Source organism: Chionomys nivalis, chromosome X (genome assembly GCF_950005125.1).
Source record: "Chionomys nivalis chromosome X, mChiNiv1.1, whole genome shotgun sequence".
NCBI lineage: Eukaryota > Metazoa > Chordata > Mammalia > Rodentia > Cricetidae > Chionomys > Chionomys nivalis.
Window position 1 is genome coordinate 94085415 of NC_080112.1, and position 26995 is coordinate 94112409.

Sequence of the window (26995 nt, forward strand, 5' to 3'; positions counted from 1 at the left end):
CAGGAGCAATTAATTTTGACTTGTTGAGCTCAGCAAAATTTTCAAAAGGGGATGACGTTAGAGTTCACTCTCAAATGAGAACACTTAGAAAGTAGGTTAGAGAATATGGTATTTCCCAAATATTAAGAACAACTTGTATCAATTGTACTGAGGGCCTGTATGGTACTGTCTCATGCCAGGCGTAATAAAGTTTAGCCCATGGGGAGTTTAGAAAAGTCCTAAGTCAGAGAGTTCATATGTATCTATCATCAATTGCTTGACTCGTAGTCAGCCTTACACATACAAAGACACTGTAAGTATTTGTTATTCTAAATGAATCACTTCACACAAACCAACCCTTGATCAATGAATTGTCAAAATCGCTGCTAAGTATGCATAAAAATATGAGAGTCACTTCTCTATAAGTTCATAAAGTGTTTCACTATAGTCGGTAGTCACTGTTTGCATTTATTGAAAAATTATTTTCTGTGTTGAGGGTTATTTTAGAAGACATCTTACAAACTCTAGAAAAGTTGATAATTTCAGTGTTTGTTCAACTAAGCAGGTCTACTAGATATAAACAACAGGTCTGAACTGTTCAATATAGTAGTATATTTTTTACTTCTTTTTATAAGGTTTCTTTATCTATCCTGTGTATTAACCTGGCATAAGATGTGTGTGGTTAGCAAAGACTGTCCTCCCATTATGTAGGTTGATGATTGACTGTTTTTCTTTTCTTGTTCAGAATTTAAGTTTAATTAGTTAAAATTAAATATGATGTAAATCTCTCCCTGGTCATGGTGACACACATCCGTAATGCTACTACACAGTAGTTGAGCGAGAAGAATCACATTTTAAAGTCTAATCTAGTCTATAATTTGAGTTGCTCACCAGCCATGATTACATTGGAAGACTCTCTCTAAAATAGTTCCTCCTGACCAAACTGGCTTCATTCCAGAACCACAAAGGTGGTTCAACATATGCAAACCAATAAATGTAATTTACCACATAGAGTCAAGGACACACATCACATGACAATCACAGTAGAAACAGAAGAGGCCTTTGGCAAAGTCCAATATTTCTTTGTGTTAATAGTACTAAAGAAACTAGTAATGCAAAGAACACTTTATAATATAATAATAGCTATATATGATGGGTCTGTAGCCCAAATTATACTAACTGGGGAGGAAAGCGAGAACATTTCTTCTATCTTTATCTGTAATAACCTCTATCTTCTTCTCCAATAAAGGTTGCCAAGGTAGCTTACTAGATGAAAGCATTTGTCAAACAATTTTCATGACCTGAGTTTAGTCTCCACAACTCAAAAAAATTGTCCTGTGACTGCCATTCACAATAGTCTAAACAACAGCAACAACAACAAAAATACCTTGGAATAAACCTAACCCAATAAGTAAAAGGATTTTATAATTAAAACTTTAAAACACTGAAATAATTGGAAATGATAGTAGAAGATGGAATTAGAAGAATTCTAATTTTTCTAATTCTAGTCCCTCTCGTGGATTAGAAGAATTATATCTACAGGTTTTATGCAACCTCCATCAAACTTCCAGTGCTATTCTTCACAGAAATAGACATTTTAATGTGTGTATTGAAATATAAAAACCCCAGGTGCTCAAAGCACAGTCCTGGAGGTACCACCATACCTGGTTTCAAGTTATAGTACAGAACCATAGTAACAAAAACAGCCTGATATTATTAACACAAATGCAGACACACAAATCAATGGAATAGAGTAAAGGACCCAGACATAAATCCATGAAGCTATAACCATATGATGTTTTTATAAAAATGTCAAAAATACACATTGTTGAAAAGACAGCTCCATAAAAGTGGCTACCCATATGTAGAAGAGTGAAAATAGATTCTAGTCATTCATTCACCCTGTGGAAAAATCAACTCCAGTTGTACAAAGACCTTAACATAAGGCCAGAAACTTTGAAACTGTTAGAAGAGAAAGTAGGGAGAACAGTATAAGATCCAGGCATAGGTAAGCACTTTATATTGACTCTAGTAGCTGAGAAAATAATGCCAATGATGGACAAGTGGAATTTCACAAAATTATGAAAACTGCACGACAAAGGAACCAGTTAATCATCAGCTGAAAAGGCAGTCTCCAGGGAATGCTAACTCCACATAGCTGACACCAAATTAATATAAAGGGTGTCCAAAGAACACAAAAGCCTTTATAATAAGAAATGAAATATCTGAGTAAATAAATGGGTTGATGAGATGAACAGTTCTCAGAAGGTAAATTTCAAATGACCAGTACCATATGAGAAAATGTTCAAATTCACTAACCATCAGAGAATGTAATTTAAAATTACATTGAGAGCCCGTCTTGTTCCAGTCACAATGGCAGTCATTTAATAACAAATGCTGCCCTAAGTATGAACTGAAAGGAACCCTCAGACACTGCTAGTCGAAATGTAGACGAGTCGAACAACTATGGAAATCATTATGGAGGTTTCTCAAAAATCTAAAAATATATCTGTCATCTGACCCAGCTATACCACCCCTGGTTATATATTCAAAGATCTTGAAGTCAACACACCACAGAAATACATGAACATTGGTGTTTGCTACAGCACTATTTTCAATAGCTAAATTATCAGGAAGCAAAGGAGACAAAGCTTGTAGTGGAGATGTTTTATATATATGAAAAAGTGGGAACTTATAAGACTAGAGTTATAGGAAGGGATGGGATTACATTATAGCATTAAAAGAAGACTAATAGTTATTAGAATAGGTCAGAATTGGTAATTGAAAAAGAGTATTCTCAAAATGCATTATGTACATGTATGAAATATATGCATGTATGAAATATACTTATGGGACTAAGTAACATGTACAGTGAATATACATCAATGGAAAAAAGAATAAATGGCATACAAAAATCCTAAAATTCATGTGAAGTCACTGTATTGAATAACCAAAACAATTTTGATTAAAAAGAATAATGCTAGAGGAATCATAATATGTGATTTTAAACTATATACACAATAGAAACATTGACAAATATAATAAAGCAGAGTACTCAGAAATCCACATAACCTGAGCTACCTGATTTTAGATAGTAGCGACAAAAATACACATTGGAGAAAAGACAACCTCTTCAACAAGTGATTCTGGGAAAACCAGATGCATATTATGTAGAAAAATGAAACTAGATCACCTCACCCTGCACAAAAATCAGTTCAAAAATAAAAGTCAGAGAGGGTTGGACATCTATCTCAATTATAGAGCACAGGTCTGTCATTCACAAGGTCCTGGGTTTAATTCCCAGTACCACTAAAATATTAAAAATGTAAGTTTGGTCCCACAGTTGCACCAATCACTTTTCAGATTTTTAATGGCCAGACGTGGTTAGTGGTTATTTAGCTAATTGAACAGCACTCTTACAGAGCATTTTTATCACAGAAGGTTCTACTCAATTCCTCAATGCTACCCTAGATAATCTATTTAATTGTATATTGCTTGTATATGAATGGCCATAAAAATCATTTACTGTGAAATGAGTGCGTGAATGAATGGATGAGTTAGTATGAAAGTACAGCATCTCAAAGCTATTTGAAACATAAAATGAGTTCCAGGGTAAGATCACTAAACTGTTTAGGAAGGTGGTTTGAATAGAGTGCCAGGGTCCTGTTTGGAAAGTTGAGTAGGATATTCACACAGGGCTATGAAATGTATCGTAGCAAGAGAAAGATTTGGAATAATTCCTGAGGAGGAAATCAGATAGCTCAGAAACAGAGAAGCTGTAGCAATAATCAAATCCATGGCAATACAGAACAGGCAAAGTAAATAATGAGGTCAGAAGACAAAAACATTAAATGGATGCCAAGAAGTAGAGTAGAAGGCAGGTCAGAAAGAGCAGTTGAGGACAGAGGCATTGAACTATGTGAAGATAGCTGAATCCTGGGCTCCAAGATATAAGGACTGGGCAAACTTTCATCCCTGAGATCAAAATCTATTCCTTTCCTAATTATATCTCTGACTTTCAAGAAGGGAGGCTTGTACACTTCTACTGGGCACTGTGCTTAGACAGAATGATCTGTAAGTGCATGGAAGAATAGGATTTGGCTCCAACTACAGGTAATTTTCAAAATTTGGAAGGCTGGGGCTTTAAGTGGGCTCAGAACTGAACTTCTGAGAGTAATGGCTCTGGGTAAAGTAAAACACCACAGAGAGAAAGCAAGGGTGATAAAAGAAGAACCTATCAAAGGCCAAAGAAATGAAAAGTTAAAAGGGGTAAAGGTCAGTCCCAGAGAGAATATATTAAGAGGGAAATTTTAAGAGATCCTTATGTTGGCTATAAAGTACATGCTTATATATAACACACACATATATATGCATGTATTTTATATATAATTGTTTTTTAGCAGGAGTGAGGAATAGAATTCAGAACTAGTGGGTCTAATTTAGTTAGAAACTGCAGAGAAATAAAGTGCCAGGTTTTTGTCCTGTTTTCGGAGATATTCTACTGTCCACTCCTAGTTTACAAACTTACTCTCAGTCTGAAGTGGCAATTTAAAAATCTGGTTCCCTACATTTTTTATGGGTTGGGGCTGATGTTTGGCCACAAAGAAAATTGAATGTGAGGAGACTATTAGAGGTGGCCATTTTCAAAACCATAAATCAAGCAGATCTGATGTTTCTCTCTATCTTGTTAAGTTTAGCCTGACAATAAGATCCTCTCTTGATTAGTTTCTGGCATATTATAGATATCTAAAATCCATTTTTACTTTCATCTGTTTTTACACCCAGTGTTCAGACCAGTGCCATCTTTTAAACAAACTTCAAGAATTAGAGCAAGTAAAGCTGTTCCTACACAAGTGAACTATAGTGCAATTTCATTTTGAACCACATGGACTTTGAGATCACAGTGTACGGGCTAGAGACAGTCAGCCCAACTGAGTAGACAAGCCTTTCTTCAAACCTTCAAGTAGAGTTGGGGCATTATGAGAGCAGGCAACTACTAGGTACCAACAACGCATTTGCAAGTGCAGGACTCTCTCCCAATTCTATGCTAACCCCTTCAGTGGTTCAGATTATTGACAAGTATCTTAGATTCCTGTGTAAGATCAGTCTAAAACCACTATGTATGTGCATTGATAATACTTTACAAAAATTGCAAATTTTTATTCCCAAGGCCGTTTCTTGTTCTGATTCATTTTTTCTTTCTACCTCGTGTAACTTCACTCTTCAGCCTCCAGTTCCAGTGCCAAGGTATGAGCCAGTCTATTCAAATGTGGACAACTCTCTTGGCATGCATGAGCAATCAAATGTCCAAAGTAAATTGATGACTAACCATGTGTTCAAGAGATCCACAGAGCTTAGGGAATTAAAAGGCTTATTCTTATGGTTAAACACTGGGAATGCCATGTCATTCCCGTCCACTGATTTTTCTATTATCAGCTGGAAAGCCACCAGCAGAACCCTTGTTCATGTGCCAGGATGCAAACTAGCCCTTCTTTCAAGTCCCAATTTTGTTCTCAGAGTTAAGAATGCCACAACCATTCCAAAAAGAATCTGGATGGCACAGCTAATTGAAGATATAAGGTCATAATCACAGTGCTATAGCATCAATCTGAATATTCCATAATTTATTATTGAGTTTTATAATATAAATCTTTGCATCCTCATAGCATTGTTCACAACTGTATAGAAAAACTTCTATACTGTAGCTATTCTTGAAAAGGCAATGAATGTTGCTATTGTAACTCATATCCTGATGTGCCCAGGTGAGGAAATTGAAGCTCAGAGAGTAGAGGTAACTTGCCCAAGATTACATAGCTTGTAAATCCTAAATCAGAGTTTACTCCCATGCCTGTCTTGGTTCAGAACATATGCTCGTGACTACTCTCTGAAGATGTCTACTCCCAGCTTAACTAGTAGGAGATGCTCTGAATTTAATTTATTGGAAACTGAAAACACACTACAGTATTTATTTTATGATGGAGAACTGGACTATACATTACTATGTTACATGTCAACAATGGTGTGGAGACCCATTGCATAAATTTGTAGTGCTTTTATCATAAGTATTTATTGGGAATCTATTATGTACCATCACATGAAAAGGCGATTGAAAAAGGAAAAGAAACAGAAAATGTTGAAGAATATGTAAACAAAGAAGTAAGGCTAGAAAACCCTTTCTATAACAAAAATTAAACAAAATTTACTGTGTGATCCAGTTGTTTTCAAGCCAAATCATCAGAATACTACCCACAAATTTCAGCAGTCACAAAAAATGAAAAAAAAAATGAATCTCTGTGTTTTTCACTCTCATTAAACAACTCTTTGTTTTGGTTTTTCAAGATAGGGATTCTCTGTGTGATAACTCTGGCTATCCTAGAACTCATTCTGTAAATCAGGCTGGCCTTGAATTCAGAGTTCTGTAGATGGAAGTTTCTGTCCTGCCCGGTTACATAGCCATTCGGTCCCAACAAAATACATGGAGGCTTATATTAATTATAAACTAGTTGGCCTATTAGCTCAGGCTTATCATTAACTAGCTCTTACAACTTAAATTAATCCATAATTTTTATCTATGTTTACCCATGTGGTTTGGAACCTTTTATCAGTAAAATGTTCTCATCTTGCTTCCTATGCATCTGGTTGGTGACTGAAAACTGAGCCTTTCCTCTTCCAGAATTCTCCTAGTCTGATCACTGCACCCATACTTGCTACCTGGCTTCTTGCCAATCAGTGTTTTATTAAACCAATACAATTGACAAATCTTTACAGGGTACAAGAGCATTATCTCATGGCATTTCCCCTTTTTTCTTTTCAAATCAAGAACTCTGAATCTAATCTTTGTTTAGCTTTTTTCTGAACCATTATTCATAACAACTTGTAACTAACACTCTTTAAAAAAAAGAGAGACATCTATAATCCATTTTTTGGAAATGTGGACATAGTTTTCTAGGCTACTTCCTGCTGATTGGGGATGCTGATAATCTTATGGGGACCCAAAGAAAATTTAGGATTATGGTCAAGTCCTTACTGGAGTATTCCGTGAGGCTGGATTACCTCAGCCAGAAGTCTGGAGGTTGTTCTGGATATACAACTCAGAGGAAACTGCAACAGAGTTCCATCTACCTCTGCCTTTTAAGTGTTGGGACTGCAAGTATGTTCTACCACACCCTTAATCCCAACTCATTTAACAACTATGGTTTTTTTTTTTTTTTTTTTTTTTTTTGGTTTTTCAAGACAGGGCTTCTTTGTGTAGCCCCAGCTATCTTTGAACTACCTCTGTAGACCAGGCTGGCCTTGAACTCACAGAGATATGCCTGCCTCTGCTGCCCAAGTACTGACATTAAAGGTATGTGCCACCACGACCCAGTCACTTAACAACTCACAAGTGCTATAAGAGACACTGGGGTGTTACAGAAAAAGACACTGTCAAAAGTGGAACTACTTTTGATGGTTTAGATTTCTTTTTTGACTTAAATTCATGATACAGGGATTACAGGCCTGCACCATCACCTCTGGACCTGGGTCTTGATTTGAGAAACAAGAGAATGATCAATCAATGAATTCTGGATGGGCAATGTAGGCTGTGAAGAATAGATGATATTCAGGATTCAGAAACTCCTGGTCTAAGGAACAATAGGGAAGGAATGATAAGAGCTAGACAGAAAGAAACAAAAGGAACTCAGAGTATTAATGAACCAGCAGAGAGGAAACTCCTGTAAAAAGTTTTAGGAAGTATTACTTTTAGACGCAGGGGAAAACCAGGGACCAATGACTTAATTAACTGCCATTTGAACAATTTTATTTTTAATTTTACTTTTATATAAGCAAAGAGTGTTAAATTGGGATTATAGTTTCAGATGGTTACAGTCTATGATGGTGGAGTGAAGGCAGGGTGACAGGAAGAGCTGCAAGCTTATATTTTAAACAATAAACAGTAAGTAGAGAGGACTACTGAAATGGCATGAGATTTTCTAAAACCTCAAAACCTCTAGTGGTGTAACTCCTCCATTAAGGCCATACTTCTTAATCCTCCCAACAGCTACCACCTGAGTGTTGACAGTTTTCTGTCTCACAGGTCCCATAGCTGTTCAGTCCCAAATAAACACACAGAGGCCTATATTAATTATAAACTGGTTGGCCTATTAGCTCAGGCTTATTAACTCATTCTTACATCTTACATTAACCCATTATTCTTGTCAGGGTTAGCCTCGTGGTTTCATACCTTTCATCAGTGAGGCAATTTCATCTTGCTTCCTCTCTGTCTGGGTCACAACTGCAGACTGAGCTTTCTTCTTCCCAGAATTCTCCTGTTCTCATTGCCCCGTCTCTACTTCCTGCCTGGTTGCCCCCCCATACTTCCTGCCTGACTACTGGCCAATCAGCTTTTATTTAAAATACAAGTGTCAGGGTACAGATCATTGTCCCACAACACCTGGGGACCAAGAGTTCAAACATTTGAGCAGCTTTTAAAAGTATAATTCAATGACATTAAGAATAGTCACACTATTTTCCAAATATTTCCATTATCTAGAACTTTCTCATGTTATAAAATGGAAACCAGTTAAGCAGTTACTCCTTGTTACCTCTCCCTCCAGGATCAATACTGATCTCACATCTTTACGAATTTATCACTACTTAATATTCCATATAGCTACATATCTTAAGTCACTTTCTACTACTGTGATAAAGCCATGACCAAAGCAACATGGGGAGAAAAGGGTTTATTTGGCTCATGTTGCAGGGAGAGGGTCCCTTTGTTTGTCCCAGCCACCCAGATAGCTTACACCCAAAATAACCACACAGAAACTGTATTCATTAAAACACTGCTTGGCCCATTAGCTCTAGTTTCTTATTGGCTAATTCTTATATCTTAATTTAACCCATTTCTATTAATCTGTGTATCGCCACGTGACTGTGGCTTACCGGCAAGATTCTAACAAGTGTCCGTCTTGTTAGACACATACACCTAGTTATGGAGTTGTTGGATGGCATAATCATTCTATGTTCAGTTTACTGCAGAACTGCCATGTTTCTCCAGAAATCCACTCGGTGTGAAACAAGAGCTATGAGTTTTGAGTTGAATCCTGGCTTTGTTACTTCCTAGCTGCATGACCTTAATAAATGATATGACTTCTCAGCCTTCTCATTTGCTGTATAAAATGATTTGGGGTACTCTATGGTGCAGTGCCTAGACAGACACAATTGTCTGACATACTGTAAACACTACATGCCAACTACTAGAATTAATTTTGCAAGCCTCGTCTAAAATATGATATACAGACAAGGACCCCAGTTAAGCAGAGCCACAGCCCTCTTAGTGACTTTTCCATTTATCCTTGCCCCACCCCATTCTAGAACTCAGGAAGTAGTTTGAATTTTAAGAAAAATTTATCTATCCTGGTTCATTAACCCTTTAATTTTTAAAAATCATTTGACTGTGTATGTGACACAGAGAGTATATCTGCTTATATGTGTGTACGTGTATATCACATACACAATCATTTTCCAATGACAAATCCTTAAACATCTCAAATACCCATGTGGTTGTGATTAAAGAGAAAGGAATTCACACTTCAAGGAGAGACAGTGCAGTCCATTAGTGAACACTACATATTCTGAACAGACATAGAAATAAATTCCACCTCAGGGATTATTAGATGCATATTCCTGGACAATTGAGTTCACCCACTCTCTGAGTCTCAGTTTCCTTGCTCACAAATATGAAACCATGACAAGTAATGCCTATCTGCAGTAATTGTTTTGTGAGTCTTAAATAAGATTACCATGTCTTACTGGTAGTCACATAGCAAAAGGGTCGCCCTCTCTCTGGTGCTACAGAAATTCCCATGGCTCAAACTGAGCTTGTTTCCCACATACCAAAAGCCATCAGTGGCTCGTGGGAATTAAAAAAGTCAAGGGATTTCTTCTAGACCTGAAGGAATATCAAATGATCATAAATATTCTTCCCAAATGAAGTGAAATTCTGCTATAACAAAAGCAGTACAAGATTCTCAAATGGGTCTTTTCAGTTTCCTGCTTATGATGAGTCTCTGTTGGAAGTTATGTTTTTCTAAGAGGGATTAACTTTCCATCTGTACAGATGTTTTCTTCTTGTTAACATCTGTGGTACTCTGTGCACTCAACCTTGATCATTTAATCTGTTGTGTTTTGAGGTGTTATTTCTACTTTGGAGCTGCAGTAACTTGTTTAGAACTAGTCAGAAGCAGGATTTGAACCAAGATCTTTTCTAGACCACACTGGTCTTAAAGAATTCCTGAGATTTCTTTTGTGCTGTTGCTTAAGCAGAAACAAAGAAATGAAAAACCAGTTTTCCAGAGTTACTCAGACAGCCAATAATAAATCAGAGACTAGAAACCCATTCAAGGGATGCTAGGTCATATTACTTTCTTGCCTCTGGACAGATGAATAATGCAATGGTTCATTGGTTTTAAAGATTAATAAAAGATTGAGGAAAATCTGAAAAACAAGTTCCTCCTACTCCTTAATTCCTTCCATTTGGCCTTCCTCTTTTTCTCACTCACACTTGAGCCCACTCATAAGGAGACACGCACACATAAGCAGTCCACAGGGTTCCAATTCTAGCACATTAATGGACATTAATCACTGTGGTGTGTAGTTTTATGTGTTCACTCGGGTAGACTTTGGTTCACTGTTCATTTGAGCAGCAGTCTAGATGTTACTGTAACGAAATTCTATAGAAGAATGAACACTTGAGCTGGTAGACTTTGAAGAAAACTAAGCTCGGAAATATGGGTAGGCCACATTCAATCATTTGAATGCCTGAAGGATTTCCTGAGGAAAAAGAAATTTCGCTTCCAAAATATGTTTGGAGGACCGGAGAGAATACTCAGGATGTAAAAGACTTGCCGTGTAAGCCTGATGACCCGACTTTGATCCCCCCAGATCCCATGTTTAAAAAACAGGGTGCAGTGACAGGTATCTGTCATCTAGTAGTCTGCAGGCAAGATAGGAGGCAGAGACAGGAGAACAGTCTAGAAGTCCACAGGTCATTTAGCCTAGAGTATGCATCTGAGTAGCTGGAACAAAAATGGCACTACCTCAATAAGGAGGAAGGAGAGAAGACTCTCAAAAGTTGTCCCCTGATACCAACATGTATGCTATGATGCACATACACCCACACTCCTGTACATATGACAGGCACAATCCAAAGGATTTTAAAAATAAAATTATGACACAAAATACCTTTGGATTTTAGCCTCAACTCTATGTCCTTGGACCTCCATACTATTCTGTGGGTTTCAAACTTGCTAGCACCTACATGAATTCAAGGATAGAGCCGTTAAACCTGTAGATTTCTCCCAACATCTCTTTTCTCCCGCCATTCTTTTGTTAAAGAAGGTGGATTCTTTTGCCCTATGAGACTTTCCAAATTTTAGTGTATTGTTTCTTGATCCCCAGATTTACTTAGAAATAAATAAAGAGCTTCTGCACAGCAAAAGAAACTATCAATAGAGTCAATAGACAGCCTGCAGAAGGCAAGAAAACCATTGCCAGTTATATTTCAGACATAGACTTAACATCTAAAATATGTAGATAACTGCAAAATAGAAATTAAACACCAAGACCCAAAGCTGCCAGTCAATAAATGCACCAATGAACTTAACAGTTCATTTCTCAAAGGAAGAAATACAAATACTCAATAATTTTTTACATTTTAAGATTATAACATAATTAGATTATTTCTCTCTTCTGTTTTCTTTCCCTAAATCCTACCATATACCCTCCCTGCTTTCTCTTAAACTAGTAGCCTCTTTTTTCATTAATTGTTCTTGCATGTATATACGTATGTATATATATATTCCTAAATATAGCCTGTTCAGTCCATATAATGGTACTTATGTGTTTCTAAGGCTGACCGTTTGATTCCAGACAACCAATCAATATGCTCATCCCCAGAGAGGGCCGCCTCTGCTGTTTCCAGCTTTCCTCTTTACCTGTAGTTGTTTTTGTGGTGTTGAGACATTGTGGGCTTTCTCCCATGCAGTTTGGCAAATTTATTGGTGTCTTCCTTGTTTAGCTCATGTTTGGGGAGTGACACTGGTGAGAAAGTATGGGTGTAGTTGGTGATGTTACTAAGAGACACAAGCTCACACAACACTCTCCAATCCTTTGGCTCTTATAGTCTTTTCTGCCCCCACTTGCACAATGATCCCCAGCGCTAGGTACAAGAGATTTAAGGGGATGTATCCACTGGAACTGCATTTGGATTGATTGTAGTTTTCTGTCATGGTCCCTCTCTGTTGCAAAGAGAAGTTCCTTGATGAGAGGTGTGGACTGCACTTAATCTGTGGTTATAAGAACAGATGTGTATAGATTGTTGTTAGAGATTATGCTGGTTTAGAAAATAAATGGTTGTAGACTTTCCTCCAATAACCATGACTTCATTAACATTGAATAGTTATCTAGGTTTCCAGTTATCAGGTATAAATTCCCTCTTTTTGAAAGGGTCTTAAATCTGACTAGAGAGCTGTTGGTTATCACCAAGGTGATAACCACTATTGTACCCTTAGGGTTATCATGTCATGCTGGTCACTGTTGTTGTTCATAGACATCATAGCTAAGTAGGACTGTTGCTTGCATGATTCCTTCTGGTACCATGAAAGCTAGTCTTCAGTGAATAGCCAATCTGAGCAGTATTAGCCTAGGAACCTCTGGGCCCTGTTTCTAAAGTGCATTGTGTCTATAACAATAGCAACTTACCTTTCACCTCCTTGCAGGGTGGGCAACAAGGACAGTAGCAAAAGAATGCATGTATGGGGAGTCAAAAGCATTCACTATTTATAGCATCAGAAAAACGTAAATTTAAACTGTGTCGAGATTCTCTCCCCCCATAAAAAATGCTTGAGTAAATATGGGAAAGAAGAACATAAAGCAACAGTTTTGATGCTGCAAACTGTTATAGCCACCATGAAAACCAGTGTGGGAGCTTCTCAAAAGATCAAAACTACAGCTATGTCACTTCTGGGCACATATCTATCTGTATGAGTGACTCTACTTCACACTACACAGAAACTTTTACATGGATGTTTATGCCTCCTCAATCCATTCATAATAGTTAAGAAATGAGACCAGCAGAGATGTCCACTGTCACAAGAATGGATAATAAAACAATACAAACATACGATTGAATTATAAAGAAAACTAAATTATAATGTATTTCAGGAGAATGGACAGACCTGGAAAGCATTGTATTAAGTGCGGTAGCTCAGACACAAAGGCATATGTTTTTGTTTTTCCTCAGAGGTAGAGCTCAGCCTTTGTTAAATATGTATATCTAGGTGAGTAAATGTAGGAAATGTCCAAGAATCCAGAAAGGAGAGCATGAGAATGGAAAAATAGGCTGCAAGGCAGGGGGTGTGAAAGACAATGTAAGTAAGTAGAGGGTGGATTACTGGGGCATAATGCAAGGTTACCGTGAGAAAAAATAGAGACAAGGAAATAAGGGGGAAACAAGATGAGGGGAGAGAATCCACCAAAATGAAATGCTATATAGAAACCTGTTACTCTGTAAGCTAATTATGAAAAATCAAAATAAGTGACAGTGAGATCGTTCACCTAGTAAAGGCATCTATTACCAAGCCTGACTATCTGAGTTGGATTACTCAGTACCCAACCACACAGTAGAAGAAAGCCAACTCCTGCTGGATGTCCTCTGACACTCCATGGCATGTGTGCACTTCATCCACACACACACACACATACACACACACACACTGAACAAATATATTAAGTTAAAATAAAACATTAAAAAGGGATTGGCAATTTGGGGTTACTTAGCATGCAGAAGACCCTAAATTTCAAAGAAAATTAATCAAACTCTGGTCTTTCCAATAGACTATTCCAAAAATTGGTTCTATATACTTTCATCATTATCAATGGACAAAATATCTGTGATGTCTGTTTCTTCTCCTTTCAGTAAAGTTAGCAGCTTTTGGTGTTTCTTGCCTTAGTCCATTACTTCATTCTTGTTGCTTCTATAATTCTGGGTTTTCTTGTGCATACTTCAACACTTCATTTTAGAGAAACATCCCTTCATTAATTTTTATGATTTACCTTGAGTTATAGTTCAGTGAGGAAAAATAAGTAGAAACACTTGATTCTATTACCTTTTAACAAAAATGTTTTAAAAATAAGTTTTACCATTTACCAAAAATGAGTGGTACATGCATGCACATTCATACATACATGTATGTGTGTGTGAAGTGCACCATCATGAGTTTATGGAGTCATTAACAATGTAATCATTTCATTTACTGCAGATATCATTAATGCTCACTTTATTACTATTTGGCTAGATTACCTTTTGCCTCCTTTGAATGACCCATATGCTTTGTTGTGTTTGTACAGTGTTACTGAGTTACAGTATAGTGTTCATAAAATATATTACACAGGTTTAGACACATATACACAATCCTGAATGCATCATCATAGCCAAGGAAACAGACTTATCTTTCGCATCCCCACATTTCTTTGTAATCCTCCCCTCATAACTCTCCCTTTCCCGCAATCCTGGGATAATAAAAAATCTGCTCTTTAGTGTTCTAGAATCCTAGTCTATAATAAGAAATGTAAAATGCATGCTTTCTTTTCCAACTGTTTTTGCTCAATCTAATTATTTGTGTAGAAGGAACAGCGGGCTGCATTCCTGCCACCCAGCTCCCGGTCGCCTGGCTAGCTTATGCCCCAAAATAATTACATGGAAACTGGCACCATTTGTAGTGAGAGCTGTGGGCAGGCCTGCTTTTCAACCCGCCCGACTCCCGCACCGCTAGCTTTACACCCAAAATAACAACACACAAATTGTATTCATTTAAACACTGCCTGGCCCATTATATCTAGCCTCTTCTTGGCTAACTCTCATATCTTGCTTTAACCCATATCTAGTAATCTGTGTAGCACCACGAGGTGGTGGCTTACCAGGAAGATTCTAACCTACGTCCATCTTGGGCCAGAGCTCCTGGTGTCTGCCTCACTTCCCTTCTTCCCAGCATTCTGTTCTGTCTACTCCACCTATCTAAATCCTGCCCTATCAAAAAGCCAAGGCAGTTTCTTTATTAACCAATGAGAGTAACACATAGAGAGATGACCCTCCTCCATCATTTCCCCTTTTTCTGTTTAAACAAAAAAGAAAGGCTTTCACTTTAACATAGTAAAATTACATATAACAAAACAGTTATCAAGCAAGAATTACAGTTACAATATTTATATCTACTTTATCTTTTATCATAACTAAGGAAAACAATAACTATCTATTCTTCAACTCCATAAAAGACTCCAGAAGGATATAATATTACCTAAGTAAACAAGAAGTTAGAAACTTCCAAAACTCTAGAAGTGATTGAGACATCTCGCTGCCTGGACAGTTTCCCAAAGTTCTTTTGTACTGCTGGGGCATCCATCTTTGACCTTCAGACCTATAGTATCCAGAGACATTTCCATGAAGCAGGAAATTTCAAAGGCAGTTCAGTCACTATCTGCTGTGTCCTGCAGAATGCCTCACAGACTCTTTCATAAATCAAGAACCCCAAAGGATCATCTCACTGTTAGGCAAGTTCAGCAGTCCTCTCTCTCTGCGGGTTTTTGTGTCCAGTTTATGCAACAGTCCAGGCAAGAGCAGTTTCTTGCCCAAATGGCTAACCAACTCCATAAGGACCCTCTTTGATGCCCATCTTCCTCTTGAAGTAGATTGGTGAGCCATTTTTATTGCCACATATTTGGATATTTATGATATTGCCTATATTTGTGATCCTTCATAGATTAATGGTTTTTAAATAATTTCTCTGAGTTTTGCATTCCTAAAACTAATTCAATAGCTACCCTACTGCTTTCTTCTTGTTGCTATGATCAAATACCTGAGAAGACGCAGCTTAAGGTAAGGAAGTAGGGTAAATTTGGCTAACAGTTTAAGGGTATAGTCCACCATGACAGGGACATCATGGGATGGCAGAGGGTGATTGAGCTAGCAGGTCACATTTTGACTACAATCAGAACAGGGAGGTGTATGCTGTTTCTTAGCTTGCTTTCTACTCTCCATTCACTTCAGGACCCAGCTATATTAGCTTTCTTCTCTGCTAATAAATATCATTACCAAAAGCAACATAGGGTAAAAGCTTACAGGTTGGACTATCATTCATGGATGTCAAGAAAGGAACTTAAGTCAGGAATCTGAAGGCAGGAGCTGATGCAAAGGCCATGGAGGGGAGCTGCTGGCTTGCTCCACATGGCTTGCTCATCCTGCCCAGGAATGGTGGTGTGGCCCTAAACACAGTAGGTTTATCCATCCTATATCAATGGTGAATCAAGAAAATGCCCCCACAGACATGCCCATAAGCCACCTGATGAACAGAATTCCTCACCCGAGGTTCCCTCTTCTCAAGCGTCTATTTGTATCAAGTAGACAAAACTAACCAGCACAACCCATGAAATGGTGTCATCCATATTCAGGGTATGTCTTCCCTCCTCAATTAAACCTTTTTGGAAATGCCCTCATAGATACATCCAGAGGTCTGTTTACATGATGATTTTTAGTCCAGTCAAGTTGATGACAAAATTAATGATCAGATCTACCATAAGTAATTTATTTTAAAAATGGGATGGTGTCCAGTTTCTCAGTATGTCTCACACATCATTTTTAGTATTATATAAAACATCTTTGCCTAGTATAAGAATACAAAAAAGTTTTTCCTAATTTTTCTACTGAAAGTTTTAAGGCTTTGTGCTGACATTGTTATTCTTGTAATCTAGTTTGAATTGATTTTGTACATAGCATGAGGTGCAGACCAAAATTCATTGCTTGTTTCTTCTGTCTGTGGATGCCCCCTTGTTCTAGCAGTGTTTGCTAAAGACTTTTTTCTCTTCTGAATTGCCTTTGAATCTTTATAAAAAATCGATTGTCATTGTACATGTAGAAATGTTTCTAGACTCTATTCTGTTGCACTGATATATAAGCCAGTCTTTAAACTGGCAGTGTTGCTATAGTTTGAATCTGACATGTCGCATGAAAGGTTTTGTGTTGAAAGCATGGGTGCAGCTGACGAGCTTTGTATAATGACTTACTTGTGAGGGTACTCTAGCACATAGAAATGCAACTGATTGTTTCATTGTTCTTATACAGCTCAATATTAATAAACTCACCTGTAATTTCATACATTGATGGATTCATAATGTTATAACATTATTCAGAGATGGAAAATGATAAAGTGTTAGATAAAGTCTCTCTCTCTCTCTCTCTCTCTCTCTCTCTCTCTCTTCCATCATGAAATGAGAGGTTTTGTCTATGACACTCTTTACTCTCTGATATTCTGCCTCAATACAAGCATACAGCAACGGAGTAAAGTGACCATGAAGTGACTATCTAAAACTGTGAGCCAAAAATCTTGCCTCCTTTACATTGTTTTGCTTGGGTGTTTTATTACAGCAATGAAACACTGACTAGCACAGAGATCTTCATTGCTATTGCTTTTCAGTAACTTAAAGCTTTTTCCTTAAGGCGTTTAACTATGCTAGACACTTTCCATTTTCATGTAAAATGTTTAATTGTGTTAAACACATGGTGCCTCTTTTGTAGATTTCATACTGTGTTTTCTGTAGTTTATGTTATCTGTGCATAAGAACTTTTATACTTCTTCCCTTCAAATCTGAATCTATCTTCTCTGCATGTTTCATAGCACTGCTTAGAACCAGCACCATGTTGAATAAAAGTGAAAATGTGATAGAAATCCAGAGATGTTTGTCTTTTTCTCAATCTTAATGGGCAAAGTATTAAAGTCTTCCATCTTTGAGTGTGATGCTAATTGCAATATTATTTTATTTGGGTTTTTTGTTTTGTTTTGGTTTGTTTTGGTTGTTGCAGTTTTGGTTTGTTTAGCTGCAGTTTGGTTTTGTAGATAGATTTTAGAAAGTTGAAGACTGTACCTTCTATTTCTTGCTTTACTTTGGGCTTTTTTTTAAACCAAGAACAGAGAATTTTTTTTTCAAATTCATTTTTAACACCTACTTAGATTTAAACCAGTCACATGTAGTTCTTCCTTTCTTTCTTTGATCATAAGTATGACTGATTATATTTGTTATTTTTGAGTTGTTGAACCAACTTACAATACCCAAAATAAATTACATTTGTCCAAAATGTTCATAACTTTTATAGGAATTTGAGACCTAAATTGTGTTAAGAACTTTTTAACCTATATATCTTAAAACTATTGCCATGCATGGCCACATCTATGTTACAGGCAAGCATCATAGGATACAGATGCTCAGAAGAAATGGGAGTGGAAACTGGATGAGACAACCATAAACAACAGCTACTCTCCAAAGAGCCAGATATGACTAAAATGAGCTTTGAAATTGGAAATATACTCATGCTCCCTTCCTGCCCCACCAAACTGAAACCATTTGCCACCGCATTTAGCATAAAACATAAATTAGTTCTAAAAATGACTGCTCTATAGTAGTAATACTTGAAACAATCCCCCACAGACAGGTTTGTGGTAGAATTTATATAGGACTGGTATTTTTCCTGAATACTTGATAAAAACAAACACTGTGGCCATATTGCCCAGAAGTTTCTATTATGGGGATATTTTTAACTCTCAATTTAATTTCCTTAAAAGGTAAAGAACTTTCTGTATTATCTATTTTCTTACAAGTGAGCTTTGGTATTTTATGTTTTGTGGAAAAATAACAGAAGATGTAACTAAGGCTTTACCACAAACAGGCTTGTTAAAATCAAGTTTTTGTGTCACTTTGCCTAGAGATAGAAAGAAAAATAGACACATTTTAAAATACTGGCATGTGATGACAGATAGAAATACTGGACCACTCTCTGTGTGAGTTTGGATAATTCCAAAATATTTGACCTGAAATTTGACTTTGTTTTTGACACGTGATGATTGTGTATACAGGCATAAGGGGTCTGTCTCTCTCTGTCTCTCTGTCTGTCTGTCTTTCTCTCTCTTTCTCTTTCTGTGTGTGTGAGAGAGAGAGAGAGAGACAGAGACAGAGACAGACAGAGAGAGAGGTGCTTTTTAAAGTCAGTTTCCACTAACAAAGTAGACTACTTGACTAGTTTCTATTTTCTGCAAATGAGAAGGGATTGGGGTAGTTTCTCCTAAATTTAGAAATCCAGGCATACATGACAAGTTGATTTGCCTTGTTCATGATGCAAAAAAAACAAAAAACAAAAAAAAACTAAACTTCACTTCTGAAAGAATTTTTGTCTAAAAATTTCAGTCATAAAATAAAGTAGAAATAATTTCATCTTATTGGCAAATAAAAGCCGAGGTCTTGATCTGCTATGGACTTGGTTTTGTACTTTGTGAGATATCCCCCTTTTGTTGAAAATAGATTTTTTTCTCACGCAATGTATTTTGATTATAGTTTCTCGTCCTTCTACTCCTCCAAGTTCCTTCCACCTCCCCTCCCTTCTAGATCCACTTCATTTCTGTCTCTCATTAGAAAAGAACAGGCTTCTGAGAGGTGACAACCAAACATGACTAAATAAAATATAATACGACGAAGCAAGAACCAATGTTAGACATGGCAACCCAACAGGAGGAAAAGAGCTCTGAGAGCAAGTACAAGAGTCAGAGACTCACTCCTTCACACAGTCCAGAGGCCCATAAAAACATTAAGCTAATATTCTAATATATACACGGAGGACCTGGAGCAGACCCATGTAGGCCTTGTGCTTGTTTCTTCAGTCTCTGCTCTCATGTTCTTTCCTCTGTTGATTCAGAGCACTGTGTTCTCCTGGCTGTCTTCCACCCCTCTGGCTCTTAAACTCACTCCACCTCCTCTTCTGCAAGATTCCCTGAGGCCTGAGGGGAGGGATTTGGTGGAAATCTCCCATTTTAACTCTCTCGCTCTGTAGTGTCTGACTGTGGGTCTCTACAACTGTTTCCATCTGCTGCCAGAGGAGGCTTCTCTAATGATGACTGCATCTAAGAGTATAGTAGAATATCATTAGGAATCATTTTATTGATACTTTAAGTTTTTTAGACCAATAGTGTTTAGTTTTATCCTAGGTCTCTGAGATATCTATTCTCTCGTTATTGGTTACCCAAGCAATGTTGGGTATGAATTCCCTCTTGTGGAGTAGCCCTTAAGTCAAAACAGACATTGGTTGCTTACTCCCACAAGTTCTGTGCCACCTTTGCCCTAGCATACTTTTCAAGAAGGACATTTTGGGTCAAAGGTTTTGTGGCATGGTTGGTGCCCATGTTTCTCTTTTGGTAGCCTGTAGAGTACCTTGCCACAGCAAAGAGAATAGGATATAGGAAAGAAGGCTCCATGTAGGTATCAGCTCAACTTCTCCATGAGTTGGCAAAAGATCCTCACTGTTAGTTTGCAGAGAGTAACACCTTTGTCTTAGCAAGAGCCTAGGTTGTTTGAGAATTTCCATGAGACCTGCTTGGCAACGAACTGAACTGAATGCACCTGAGAACTATCACTGGAAGTCTTGCATAGCAATAAAGAGATGACCAGTTGAAACTACAATTACCCCTTACTAGGAGTCCTCATTAGGATCGCCTTCATAGATTCCAAGAAGTTTCCTCTGCACTAGGTTTCCACAACAAACTCCCCACAAATGCTCCCCAATCCAAACCATGTCTCCCTGCACACTCTCACCCCCACTCTCCACTGCCACCTGATATCCAAGTGTCTGTCCCCAACCACCTCTAGTCAACCTGTAAAATCCATTTGATTCCCCCCTTAGAGATATCCATGTAACCCCCAACCCCACTTTTCCTCTTTACCTAACCTTTCTGAGTCTATGGATTGTAGCTTGGTTATCATTTACTTAACAGTTAATATATACTTCTAAGTAAATACATACCACATTTATCTTTCTGGGTCTGGATTACCTTTAAGATGAGTTTTTCTAGTTCCATTCATTTGCCTACAAATTTCATGATGCCATTTTTTAACAGCTGTTAAATGTGCCACATTTCCTTTATTCATTCTTTGGTTGAGGGACATCTAGGTTGTTTCCAGTTTTTTCTAGTTATTATGAATAAAGCCTTATTGAACATGGTTGCGCAAATGTCCTTGTGGTAGGTAGGATGGAGCATCCTTTGGGTATATGCCTGAGAGTGATATAGCTTAGTCTTGAGGTAGATTGATTATGAACTTTATGAGAAACTGCCATGTTGATTTCCACAGTGGTTATACAAGTTTACATTCACACCAGCAGTGGAGGAGTGTTCCCCTTACTCCACATCCTCACCAACATGACCTGTTATTTGTGTTATTGATCTTAGCCATTTTGACAGGTGTAAAATAAAATCTCAAAGCAGCTTTGATTTGCATTTCTTTGATGTGTAGGGATATTGAACATTTCTTTAAGTGTTTTTCAATCATTTGAGTATCCTCTTTTGAGAATTATTTGCTTTTATCTGTATCCCATTTTTACTTGTTTTATTTGGATTTTTGATATCTAGTTCTTCATATATTTTGGATATTAGTCCTCTATTGGATGTGGAGTTGGAAAAAATTTTCTCCCATTCTGTAGGCTCCCTCTTAGTCCAGTTGACAGTGTTCTTTGCCTTACAGAGGCTTTTCAGCTTCATGAGGTCCCAGTTATTAATTGTTGATCTTCGTGCCTGTGCTATCAGTGTTCTTCTGTTAAGGAAGCTGTCTCCTGTGTCAGTGTGTTCAAGACTATTCTTCCACTTTCTTTTCTATCAGGTTGAGTGTGTCTGGTTTTATATTGAGGTCTTTGATCTTCTTGGAGTTGAGTTTTGTGCATGTTGGTAAGTATGGCTCTATTTGTATTCTTCTACATGCAGACATCCAATTTGAACAGCACTATTTGTTGAAGATGCTGTCTTTTTTCCAGCGTGTATTTCTAGCTTCTTAATCAAAAAATCAGCTGTCCATAGGTATGTGAATTTATAGCTGAGTATTCAATTTGATTCTGTTGATCAATGAGTCTGTTTTTATGCCAGTTCCTTGTTGTTTTTATTACTGTAGCTCTGTATTACAACTTGAAATAGGGAATGATGAGACCTCCAACAGTTACTTTATTGTTCAGGATTGTTTTAATTACCCCATTTGTGAGATTTTCTTTTTATTTTCTTTTTTTTTTTTCTTGCTGATTTTTTTTTTACTTTATACTGATTGTTTATTTTCATGAAGGTCCAACATAGAAACTGACAACAAAACAATATATAATGCATTTGATCAGAGATAAAACTGAAAAACAAATGAACAGAACAACAAAACACTTTATTTCAGTAATCAGTCCAGAATATCTGAAAATGCACATTATCCGTTGGTTAGGGCAATAAGAGCCTCCACAACGTTGCCCATGTGTTCCCGCAAGCTCCTTTCTGCTGCTGCTCGAGAGATCTCCATCTCTGTCATTATCAACTCCAGATCTTCCTTCTTGATCGTGACCTTCGCCAGTTCCTTCTCCCGCTCCTGTTTTGCCTTTTGTTCCCTGGACCGTCTGTCTCCAATGACGGACATAGCCGTCTCCAGATTCGAACTTTGGATCTCCTTCTCCTCCGCATAGTCAGTGACCCGCTCCAAGTCAGCAGCACCACTATCATGTTTCCGTGGCTTCTCGGGAGGCCGCTCCGGGCCGCTGGTCTCGGTCTCTAACTCCAGCTCCACATCTCCCTCGGTCGCCATTTCGATCTCCTGCTGATTTTTTTTATTAATTAATTAATTTAATTATTAAAGATTTCTGCCTCTTCCCCGCCACCACCTCCCATTCCCTCCCCCTCCCCCAATCAAGTCTTCCTTCCTCCTCAGCCCAAAGAGCAAGCAGGTTTCTCTGCCCTGTGGGAGGTCCAAGGACCACCCACCTCCATCCAGGTCTATTAAGGTGAGCATCCAAACTACCTGGGCTCCCACAAAGCCATTACATGCAATAGGATCAAGAACCCAATGCCATTGTTCTTCAGTTCTCAGTAGTCCTCATTGTCCATTATGTTCAGCGAGACCGGTTTTGTCCCATGCTTTTTCAGTCCCCGGCCAGCTGGCCTTGGTGAGTTCCCGATAGATCATCCCCATTGCCTCAGTGTGTGGGTGCACCCCTCGCCGTCCTGAGTTCCTTGCTCGTGCTCACTCTCCTTCTGCTCCTCCTTTGGATCGTGAGACTTCAGTCCAGTGCTCCAATGTTGGTCTCTGTCTCTGTCTTCTTTCATCGCCTGATGAAGGTTAATATTCAGGGGGATGCTTATATGTTTTTCTTTGGGTTCACCTTCTTATTTAGCTTCTCTAGAGTCACGAATTATAGTCTCAATGTCCTTTATTTATGGCTAGAAACCAAATATGAGTGAGTACATCCCATGTTCCTCTTTTTGGGTCTGGCTTACCTCACTCAGGATAGTGTTTTCAATTTCCGTCCATTTGTATGCAAAATTCAAGAAGTCATTGTTTTTTACTGCTGAGTAGTACTCTAATATGTATATATTCCATACTTTCTTCATCCATTCTTCCATTGAAGGACATCTAGGTTGTTTCCAGGTTCTGGCAATTACAAACAATGCTGCTATGAACATAGTTGAGCATATACTTTTGTTGTATGTTTGGGCATCTCTTGGGTATATTCCCAATAGTGGTATTGCTGGGTCAAGAGGTAGGTTGAACCCGACTTTCCTGAGAAACCGCCACACTGCTTTCCAAAGTGGTTGCACAAGTTTGCATTCCCACCAGCAATGGATGAGAGTGCCCCTTTCTCCACAACCTCTCCAGCAGAGGCTATCATTGGTGTTTTTGATTTTAGCCATTCTGACCGGTGTAAGATGGTATCTTAATGTTGTCTTGATTTGCATTTCCCTGATTGCTAAGGAAGTTGAGCACGATCTTAAGTTTCTTTTGGCCATTTGAACTTCTTCTGTTGAAAAGTCTCTGTTCAGCTCAGTGCCCCATTTTATAATTGGATTGATTAACCTTTTACGGTCTAATTTCTTGAGTTCTTTGTATATTTTGGATATCAGACCTTTGTCAGTTGCGGGGTTGGTGAAGATCTTCTCCCAGTCAGTGGGTTGCCTTTCTGTCTTAGTGACAGTGTCCTTTGCTTTACAGAAGCTTCTCAGTCTCAGGAGGTCCCATTTATTCAATGATGTCCTTAGTGTTTGTGCTGCTGGGGTTATACGTAGGAAGTGTTCTCCTGTGCCCATGTGTTGTAGAGTACTTCCCACTTTCTCTTCTATCAGGTTCAGTGTGTTTGGACTGATATTGAGGTCTTTAATCCATTTGGACTTGAGTTTTGTGCATGGTGATAGATATGGATCTATTTTCATTCTTCTACAGATTGACTTCCAGTTTTGCCAACACAATTTGTTGAAGATGCTCTCTTTTTTCCATTGTATACTTTTAGCTCCTTTATCGAAAATCAGGTGTTCATAGGTTTGTGGGCTAAAGTCAGGGTCTTCTATTCTATTCCATTGGTCGACTTCTCTGTTTTTATGCCAGTACCAAGCCGTTTTCAGTACTGTAGCTCTGTAATAGAGTTTGAAGTCAGGGATGGTAATGCCTCCAGACAATCCTTTATTGTATAAGATTGTTTTGGCTATCCTGGGTTTTTTGTTTTTCCATATAAAGTTGATTATTGTCTTCTCCAGATCTGTGAAGAATTTTGATGGGATTTTGATGGGGATTGCGTTGAATCTATAGATTGCTTTTGGTAGAATTGCCATTTTTACTATGTTGATCCTCCCAATCCAAGAGCAAGGGAGGTCCTTCCATTTTCTGGTGTCCTCTTCAATTTCTTTCTTCAAAGACTTAAAGTTCTTGCCAAATAGATCTTTCACTTCCTTGGTCAGAGTTACCCCAAGGTATTTTATGCTATTTGTGGCTATCGTGAAAGGTGATGCTTCTCTGATTTCCCTCTCTGCTTCCTTATCCTTAGTGTATAGGAAGGCAACTGATTTTTTGGAGTTGATTTTGTATCCTGCCACATTACCAAAGGTGTTTATCAGCTGTAGGAGTTCTTTGGTAGAGTTTTTGGGGTCGCTTATGTATACTATCATATCATCTGCAAATAATGAAAGCTTAACTTCTTCCTTTCCAATACGGATCCCCTTGATCCCCTTATGTTGTCTTATTGCTATTGCTAGAACTTCAAGCACTATATTGAAGAGGTATGGAGAGAGTGGACATCCTTGTCGTGTTCCTGATTTTAGTGGGATGGCTTTGAGTTTTTCTCCATTTAATTTAATGTTAGCTGTCGGCTTGCTGTAAATAGCTTTTATTATATTTAGGTATGACCCTTGTATCCCTAATCTCTCCAAGACCTTTATCATAAAGGAGTGTTGAATTTTGTCGAATGCTTTTTCAGCATCTAATGAAATGATCATATGGTTTTTTTCTTTCAGTTTATTTATATGGTTGATTACATTGATAGTCTTTTTATTTTCTTTTTCTTTTTTTTTTCTGGTTTTTCGAGACAGGGTTTCTCTGTGGTTTTGGAGCCTGTCCTGGAACTAGCTCTTGTAGACCAGGCTGGTCTCGAACTCACAGAGATCCGCCTGCCTCTGCCTCCCAAGTTCTTTTTATTTTCTTTTATCCCCCCAAGTTTATGAAGGATAGATTTGGTTTTCATCACCATCACCATCATTATCATGGTATATCAATTATATAAACTATTATATAGTAATACTTTGATCATATTCACCTCTACCTTACCATAATATCTTCCCTTTGACTTTCAGGTCTTAAAAACCTTAATCCTATGTATGAGAAAAAGACATCTTTTTTGTCTTTCTTGGTCAGAATCCTTTTGCCTAATATGATGATCTCATTTCATTTTCCTGTAGCTGACACACTTCCATTCTTTGATGACTGTAATTCTCCATTCTGTATGTATGCCACATTTCCTTTATCCGCTTACCTGCTGAGAGCATTTAGACTGGTTCCTTAACTTTTTATTGTGAATAACTCCATATTATCTGTGGGCGTATATCTATCTCCATCGTGCCTTACATATGCTGGATTCCTTTCTTTTAGGTATATACACTTGAGGGTGGTATATGGTATTTTTTTAAATCCCATACTTATTTTCATAATGACTGAAGTAATTTACATTACCACTAATTTGTATAAGGGTGAGGGTAGCTTTCCTATTAGTCATTCTGTTTTTCTGCATCAGAGTCCCTTTTCTGTGTCATTTTTCCCCATCTCTGAGCCAGCTATAGCTCATTTAGCTTTCTTAACACCTACGGGACTTACAAATTATCCCATCATGACTCAGTATCTTCACAGAAATAACTTAGTTTGTCTCCTGCTACCACACTTGGACTCCCTCAACTAGACATTCATTAGATTCCTTTCTCCTGATACAAAAGGCAGAAATGGCAGTGTCCTTGGCCATTTAGACTTAATCACAGAAGAGACAGTCTGTTCTGGGATCCCAATCTTCTCTGTTCCTGAAGGATATTTTTCAGCTTGCAGAGAAATAGGCAAGTCTTCTGTGAGAACGTAAGCTCCCATCTAGAAACACTAAAGGATTTTGTTTTCAACTTGCCACAAGTTTTCCTAAGGATATCATATAATAAATGAGCAGTAACATTCTGGGCCAAGCCACTAAAGCACATGAAATTTACCATGTAAATAAAGTCTAGCAGTAGCAAGATAAGCTCTCAGGGTGTAGAAGAGCATGCCCAGCCATTCCACACATTGCACAGCTGAGGAAACAACTCAATATAACCACCTGAAATAATTTTCTATGTTTTCATTGGAAAATACTCACCGCAGTTCCTCTGAAGCAGTCAAAAAGGTAGGCTATCAGTGAGGGTGATGGATGTTTTAATTAAACATTCAAAGATATTGAAAAGGAAGGATGGTGACATTTAAGAATTTGAGAAATGTTGTGCTTGAGATATAACTCAGTAAAAGTCTTATAATAAAACTAGTACCAGAGACTGAAAAGGGGAGAACATGATGATTTCCCACGCAGTGGTTGGAATATGAAAAGTACTGTAGGAAAATTAATAGCTGGTCAATGGGCTTTTGCTTTGTGACTTGT

General features: G+C 37.8%; 2 protein-coding genes across 2 annotated transcripts in view; one reads left to right on the forward strand and one right to left on the reverse strand.

The window, feature by feature from the left end:
- Positions 1 to 26995, forward strand: part of Col4a6 (collagen type IV alpha 6 chain) — a 315976-nt gene that overhangs the window by 108167 nt on the left and 180814 nt on the right. The gene's annotated exons all lie outside the window — the stretch shown is intronic.
- LOC130867789 (huntingtin-interacting protein K) lies at positions 22131 to 22656 on the reverse strand. The gene has a single exon (XM_057759971.1). It carries the CDS (start codon positions 22651 to 22653, stop codon positions 22285 to 22287), a length of 369 nt encoding a protein of 122 aa, XP_057615954.1. The 5' UTR covers positions 22654 to 22656; the 3' UTR covers positions 22131 to 22284.